We start from the raw sequence: 8,158 nt of genomic DNA, 5'->3' as shown, positions 1-8,158 counted from the left end.
GTGATTCCTCCAGTTTCCAAGTTCAGGCAAGGCACTGGTCAGCCCAGGGCTGTAGCGCAAGCAGCTGTGGTGGGGCTGCACAATGGTATTGAACCCCAAACCACATGGTTGTGAAGTAAGCTTCCTAACCACACACCTGTGACTACACCCATAACTTATACCCTCAATTTCAAGAAGACAAACCTATTGGACCCCATATGAAATCTAAGGACTGATTGTTTACAAAATTGTGATCCCTTAATCTTTTGCCTGTCTTAAGCCTTTTTCGTGCTTCGAACTTTCACTCAGCCGTTGTCTTCAAACATTCTCAGTTGATGTGAAGCTTCCCTTTCATAAGTCCTAAACTACATTGGTGGTTGAAAAAAATTTGGAACGTGCATCATATATGATGTATGGACCCCAGGGAAATATGTCCTGGGTATCACGTGACAGGCAAAAGGGTAGGCAATAAACGAAAAAGATGTGGATCAGCTTAAAGAAATGGTTGTCATGGTGATGTAATTGGTCCAGTTTCAGTGCCGAGTCACAGGTCAAGTGATTTCCTATTAAACAAGGACAGCATCCTAACATTTGGTGTTCTCCCTAAATTTTCTAATCTCTGAGGTTTTGTTTTGTTTCAGGGAGGTTTGGGGGTATGAGGCACTTTCTCTGTTAACTGTCAATTAATGTTGGTTTATTTTGTGCCAGGAACTTGATGTCATAGAGAAACAAGACCAGTCTGACACAGAGCAGGTACCAATTCCCAAATTCCTCGCCACATGACCCTTTCATCCTTCTCCTCCATGACTTCTGTTTTTTTGCACTTCATTACCTTCTCCCATCTCAACCAGGCTTACAGATATGTGTGTGTGTGTACACAGTAAAATATGCATACGTATACACACTCCATAAACCTATGTGTATACACACACACACACACGTGTGTGTAAAGCCTTATATCTGTACAGCATATGTTGGAGATGTTGAAAAGAAGTCACGACCCCCCACTAACCTCCGTCCGTCCCCTGATTGTTTTGGGAATGCTGACAATATTTCTATCCTGCATGTGTTAAACATTCAACCCTCACCCATCATCCACTCCTCCTCCTCCACCCTCACTGATATGACCATCACTCCTCATATGTTTGGTCTGCTATTTGGATGTTCTGCGTGTGTGTGTGTGTTTAGGATTGTTTCATCTTTTATTTGTTTCAAGTCATTGGACTGTGGCCATGCTGGGGCAGTGCACTGCCTTGGAGGATTTTGTCTATCAAAGTGGCCCCAGGACTTATTTTGTTGTTGTTTTTTGATCCCTTAAAGTCTGGTGTATATTCTGTCTCTTTTGGCAAACCGTCAAGTTACTGGGATGTCAACAAACCAACACCATTTGTTGAGTGGTGAGGAAGGCTGACAAACAGAAATGTATGTGTGTATATATACATATACATATATATATATATATATATATGTGTGTGTGTTTGTGTGTGTGTACACACACAAACGTTTATGTTCTGAGTTCACTTTCAGCCAAGGTTAGCTTTACTTTTCATCCTTTTCACCCCCTAAAATTTCAGGCCTTTTGCCTGCAGTAGAAAGGATTATTATTATTATTATTATTATTACCTAAAAGAGATCCAAACCATTATTGACTATCTTTATTTTGTGAGTTCTTTTATCACCAAAGTCACTGATGCGTGTCTGGTTTTCATGCATTGCAAACCAAAATTCCTTTCCCGCTTTCCAATCCCTTTACCATGATCTATTTACAGACTCCTCTAAGATTTCCATCAACATTTCATTATTCTCTCTCTCTCTTTCTCTCTCTCTCTCTCTCCCTCTTTCTCTCTCTCTTTCTCTCTCTCTCTCTCCCTCTCTCTCTCTCTCGTGCTTCATCTTTTTCTCCATCTCCACTTACATGTGTATGTATTGTGCACTTGTGTGTGTGTGTGTGTGTGTGTGTGATTGTTCTTTGATTTCGGGTCGTCTTTCTAATCAAGGTATTCTAAATCAGGGGTTTTCAAACTGTGGTCCGCGGACCACAGGGGGTCCGCAAGGACAAGACAGGGGTTCCATGGACAGCAAATACTTTTTATGGGCAATTTGATTTTATACATGTTTTATAATCGAAATCTTTTAATTGACAATAAACCTATTTGTTAAACACTGTTAAATAAATAAATGTAAAAATATATGTTATTTTAAGCAAATATTTATGTATAAATTTCATAAGCGTTTATGAGGGGGTCCCTAAGGTAAAGCCTGAAATATAAAGGGGTCCCCAAGTCAAAACGTTTGAAAACCCCTGTTCTAAATCATTCCAGCTGTGACCTACATTAATAACATGGGATTTGAGGGAGATTTGACTGCCATTTCTTCAATGCCTAATCACAATGTACCAGTCTTCTTCATTGGCTCATACATATATATACATATTAGAGAGCAGGGTGCAATTTAAGTGAGATTTGGCTGCTATTTCTCATATGTTTATATAAGCACCAGTTGAACACTGGGGTCATTGTAATCAACTTGATCCCCTCCCCCAAGCTGTCCTTGTGACAAAAATTTGAAATCAATATTATTATTATTATTACCTCTGCCTTAGCGAAGGTGGAGGTATTGTTTTCAGGTGTGTTTGTCCGTGGACAAGACATCTCACAAACCGCTGGATGGATTCAGATGAAACTTTCAGGGATGTTTTGCATCGTGACTGACACAAACTGATTAGATTTTGAGATTGATCCAGTACCGGACATGGATTCTGGATCATTTTTCCTGTCTTTTTACTTAATTTTTCGAGAGTGCTCAGTTTTAGTTTTCTCGTTTGTGAGAGCAGTTGAGTTTATTTCAGATGTTCTCGTTTTAAGAATCATCCCTGGCTAATGTTGGCGTTGCCTTGGCAGAGGTTTGTGCTCTCTGACCCCTTTCTTCTTCTTATTATTATTATTCTTGAAGGGGGTGAGTTGGAAGGTTTGTTAGCAGAGCAGCCAAGATGCTTAATGGCATTTCATCTCGCTTTACGTTCTGAGCTGAAATCTGTCAAAGACAACTTTGTCCTTCAGCCCTTTGGAGTCGATAAAATAAACACTGAGGTTGTTCTAATTGACTCCCCCTCCCCCTTGCGCCAAAATTTGAGATCATTATTGTTGTTGTTATTTATTGTGTTCTTCATTTTCTGTCATTACTGCTAATTGCACATTGTGAAATGTCACTTTATATATTTTTCTCTCTCTCTTTCTTTCTTCTTCTTCCTCTCTCTCTCTCTCTCTCTCTCTCTCCTTTTCTTCTTCCTTTTCTTCTTCTCTGTTGTGATTTTCAGTGGCTGCAGATGTGTGATAGCGACGGCGGTGGGGGCACCCTTGACCTGCGGCTACCAGACTCCAGTCTGGCACACTCGGGTACAGATGCCGTGAGCTCCGACCACTAACACATACGCATATATATATATACATACACAGACACACGGACACTCCATAGCCGTTACTACTACTACTACCACCACCACTACTACTACTACTACTACTTGTGGTACTGCATCTGATTTCTTGCTTGTTTCTTTTGTTCTTCTTTGGGCGTTCGGTAAGTGTGGGTTCTAGTTGATGATGATGATGATGATGATGATTATGTTGGCAATGTTGATGTTGTTGATGATGTTGTTTGACCCTCAACTGGACTCTTGTCCAGCAGACCTAGTATCGAAGGTATTCCAGCCATGGCGATCTGGTCAATTTTTCTTACGTGGCATGGAACTTCCCACCAACCCCATTCTCCAATGGGGTTGGTGGGGGTCCATGGCTGTGATGTTTGGCTACTATGTCTAGCATGCTGAACTACCACGTAAAGGATCCCACATTTGCTCCTGATGATGGATGAGGAGGAGGAGGAGGATTGATGTTGTTGGCCATGTTAATGTTGTTGATGATGATGATGATGATGTCAGTGTTTCTCTTTTTTTCTTGTTTTCGTTATTGTGGTGTGTATGGATGTGGGGTAGGGGCAGAGGAAAGGTCCCTCTCTCTCTCTCTCTCGTCTGTCTACCCATCCATCCATCCATCCATCCATGTGTCTATCGAGACAAATGCAGTTATATCAAATACCATACAACATAAATTGTTGATTTATTAAAATAATCTCCTCCTCTCTCAAGAGGATGTATCATAATTAGCAACCGGTAATTAAGAGATCATCCCAAGAATCCAAAGCCGACATGCCATTAAAGAAGAGGACAGGTTTATTGTCTGGAGATGAAGAGGACTTATATAAAACAGAGGAGAAAATAGTTATGGCTGACATAATTTTTATCATTGAAACAAAGACAAGTTAGTGACATGTATTTGAAGAACGCAGACAAATACAAGAATTCTCTCGACCTATCTGTGTCTTTATTCATCCATCCCTCTTACTCTCGTGTACTCTCCCTGTTAAACGCACTCGTACTCTCTCTCCTGGATTATCTCCCCTTCAAACCACACACGTACTCACTTTCAATTTTCTCCCTCTCCTGTCTACATCATATTTTTTCATATTTTGTTTCATCCGGATAGATTCAGACAGGAAATCTGGATGCAATCCTTATTCTTAAGATGGCAGAAACGTTTGTTAGCTTTTCTTCGAGCTCTTTGTGTTCTGAGTTCAAATTCAGCTGAGGTTGACTTTGCTTTTCATCCTTTTGGGATCGATGAAATAAAGTACCAGTCAAATACTGCAGTCGTCGGTGTACTCAACCACCTTCTCCCCTTGGAATTGTTTTTGCTGTGATGGGGGCCCACTTTGCTTTTTGTCAATAAAATAAAGGACCAGCATTGACAAACAGGAACAACAGTGTCTTTGATAGGCTTCCTTACAGTCTCCATCTAACCTGGACCGACTCTCAAGCCTTCGGTCTACTTCAGGCTATGAGGGAAAAGGCCCAAGTGTTGTGCACTGGGCTTGAACTCAGTACGACAAAGGCCCGAAAGAAGCCACACGTCTTCTCTTTCCCTCTGACACCAGACTCTGCTTGTTTCTATTGAACCTAGCATTCCATCCACAGCTACATTGTCACATCCTCTCTATTTTTTTTTTCCAACATGGCAGTGTGCACTTTGAGGGAGATTTGGCTTCTATTTCTAGCCGGTTAAATAGTATGTTGTTGTCAATGTTGTGCAAATAAATGTTGTAGCATGCACCGCTAGCTGCATGTCACCCAGATGCTTTACATACACATACCAGTCCTCAGTCGAATCATCCAACCCATACCAGCATGGAAAGCGGACGTTAAACGATGATGATGATGATGACATATATATATATATATATATCTAATTTTGATATTTCAGTTGCTCTAATACATACATACATACACACACATATATACTCACACATACACTCTCAAATACACTTAGAAAAACAGATTTTTAAATGGCTTCCAACAGCAACTCACATTTCATGTGGAAAGGAGATATTTGACATTTTTGTGTCTCCTTTCCTTCAAACTGTCTTGAGGCAATGCATAGCAAAAAGTTACTGTGACACACATGTTCAGGGCTCTCAAAAGAATTTAGTATTTTACAGCCCTTTAACAAATGAGCCAAGTGAATAAAAGCACACACGTGAGAAGAAAAGAGTCCTCACAATCTGCTTATTGCCATCATGATACAGGACTAGATACTGCAACAGCTTGTGTTTCAAGGGCCCACAGCTCTTCAGTATCTTCCCGAAAAGCCTGAGAGACTTGCATGGGGTGGATGTGGGTGTCTTCAAAACAAAACTGAAACTCCACCTGTCAAGGATTCCAGATGAGGGCAGCAGCATCAAACTCCCTCGTTCACCAAATGCTGCATATCACAGGAGGTCTCGAGTAAAGCTGATGGCAGTGCCCCAGCTGAAACTAATTCAAGGGTAAATACTTACATTAACAATTTGACTCAGATTTGCATTACTTCTACCCAAAGGTCACATCTGTTGAGGTGGTCACTTGGATTTCATGATACTGAGTGGTCACCACAACCTTTAAATAAGGTTGCTTGTCATTGGATAATGATATGCGCACACACGCACACACACACACACACACTTGCTTTATTTGCTGAATAACTGAATTTATTTTTACAAATGTATCAAGAATGTGTTGCCATAACAATTATAGTATGTTACCAACAATAGTGTGTTGCCATAGCAACAATAGTGTGTTGTCTTGACTAATTTTTTTGTGTTTTTGTGTTTTTATTTTTACATGTTTTACCTGTATTTTTTTATTCATTTTATCTCACTAACTTGGGCAGCAAAACATATGTTTGTGTGTGTGTGTGTGTGTGTGTGTGTATATACATACATACACCCACATACATGTGGGTGCATATGTCTATTGCACGAGGTACGTATAAACTTGTTTCTCTCTTCATTTGTCTGTACAGATCAAAACTGGATGTCAGCAGGGCGCTTGTTTACAATCTTAGATAAGCCATAGAACAGCAGTCGACCCGTGTTAAAATAAATTATTATTGTTATTATTGTTATTATTATAACAACTAAGGCAGTAAGCTGGTAGAATTGTGAACAAGTCAGGCAAAATGCTTTGCAGTCTTTCCTCAGTTTTTTCTGTTCTGAATTCAAATTCAGCCGAGGTTGACTTTGCCTTTCATACTTTTTTTTTTGTGGCGGTGGGGGGGTGGATTCCATAAACTAAGTACCAGTTGAATACTGGGGTTGATGTAATTGACCAGTCCTCTTCGGGGCCTGTGCCTTCAGTAGAAAGGATTATCATTCTTCTTGGCCAGACAAAATGCTGAGCCGTGCGTCTCTGCTCTTTTCCAGATGTTCTGAGGTCAGCTTCATCTGTCCTCCTTCAAGGTTGTTAAGAGAAACTTCCACTTCAAAGATGAAATCAACTTTCCCTTTTGCCCATCATGCAAGGGATGATTATTATTATTATTATTATTATTATTAAGAATCATTTGTCTTTCATCCTTTAACAGCAGATAAATTAAGTACCAGTTACATACTGGGGTTCATGTAATCAACTTGTCCCCTTCCCCTCAAAGTTTCAGGCTTTCTGCCTTTAATACAAAGGATTATCATTGTTGTTGTTGTTGTTATTATTATTATTATTATTATTATTATTATGAATTTCTCTTTCTCTTTCTCAGGATAACAAGAGCTGAACCCTGACAATGTCCTCACCATTTGTACAGAAGAGAAGCCTAATATTACTGTGGATGTGTGTATATAAGTGTAAATGGATGGGTGAGTGCATACATAAGTGTGTGTGTGTGTGTGTGTGTATATATATATATATATATAGATAGAGTGTGTATACACATATGTATTCATATATGCATGCATACATATGTATTTGTACATGTGCATACATATGTTTGCATATATATATATATGTATATATACGTATATATGTACGTGTGTGTGTGTGTGTGTATATATATATATATATATATATATATATATATATATATATATATATATATATATATGTGTGTGTGGGTGTATAATAAGCAGCTGTATATAGAATGATGAGCATCTTTGGTTAGAAGCAGAGTCAAGGAAGAGTCTTTGTTTTTCTGTGACTCTCAACTCAGATTGGTTCGGGTGGCAGCAGGAGGCGACAACAACAAGAACTGCATCAGCCATGGCAACAACAACAACAACAACAACAATCATAAGCAGCAGCAGCAAATTCTTGAACAAGTGACTCACTCACACCTTACTCTCTCTCTCTCTCTCTTCTGCGTATTGCACTCACACACTCCACTGCTGCCACTCTGACCACCACCCTTCTTCTCTGATGATGCAGAATCAACCTGAAAAACAATCAACATGTCTTTGTGTGGTGGCTGGGATGGTAGCCGTTGGATTTCTGCAAAATGTCATCACTGCCGCCATCGAGGGATCCTGTACGTGGTCACACAACCCGTTAGTGATAGCAGCCCACACTCCCTCAAATCACACACCCTGCTGTCATAAAGGAAACAGATGGCTATATTGAACAATGTGGTGGTCTCTCTCACCAATAGATGTGATGGTCATGACTGGATCAGGGTTATTTGATCCCCACCACCACCACTACTATCAATGTGTGTCGAGGCCCTGAGAAGTTGTGTCCTTCCTGCCTTATAACAAGCAACCTTTTTTTTTTCACTTCATTCTTGCTAAACAGACCAGCATGATTGTCACAACATCCTTTCTC

The 8,158-nt window shown here is 40.0% G+C and overlaps 1 protein-coding gene across 1 annotated transcript in view; it reads left to right on the top strand.

Annotated features, from left to right (window-relative positions):
* Positions 1 to 8,152, top strand: part of LOC106879202 (huntingtin-interacting protein 1) — a 65,692-nt gene extending 57,540 nt beyond the window's left edge. The window contains exons 30-32 of the mRNA XM_014928665.2: positions 688 to 732; positions 3,296 to 3,555; positions 7,104 to 8,152. Coding sequence (XP_014784151.2) covers positions 688 to 732; positions 3,296 to 3,403 — 153 coding nt within the window. The 3' untranslated portion in view covers positions 3,404 to 3,555; positions 7,104 to 8,152. The remainder of the gene's footprint in view (positions 1 to 687; positions 733 to 3,295; positions 3,556 to 7,103) is intronic.
* The last annotated feature ends 6 nt before the right edge of the window (positions 8,153 to 8,158 follow it).

The sequence above is a fragment of the Octopus bimaculoides genome, chromosome 30 (genome assembly GCF_001194135.2).
Source record: "Octopus bimaculoides isolate UCB-OBI-ISO-001 chromosome 30, ASM119413v2, whole genome shotgun sequence".
Lineage (NCBI taxonomy): Eukaryota > Metazoa > Mollusca > Cephalopoda > Octopoda > Octopodidae > Octopus > Octopus bimaculoides.
This window is presented reverse-complemented; position numbering and strand designations above follow the sequence as displayed.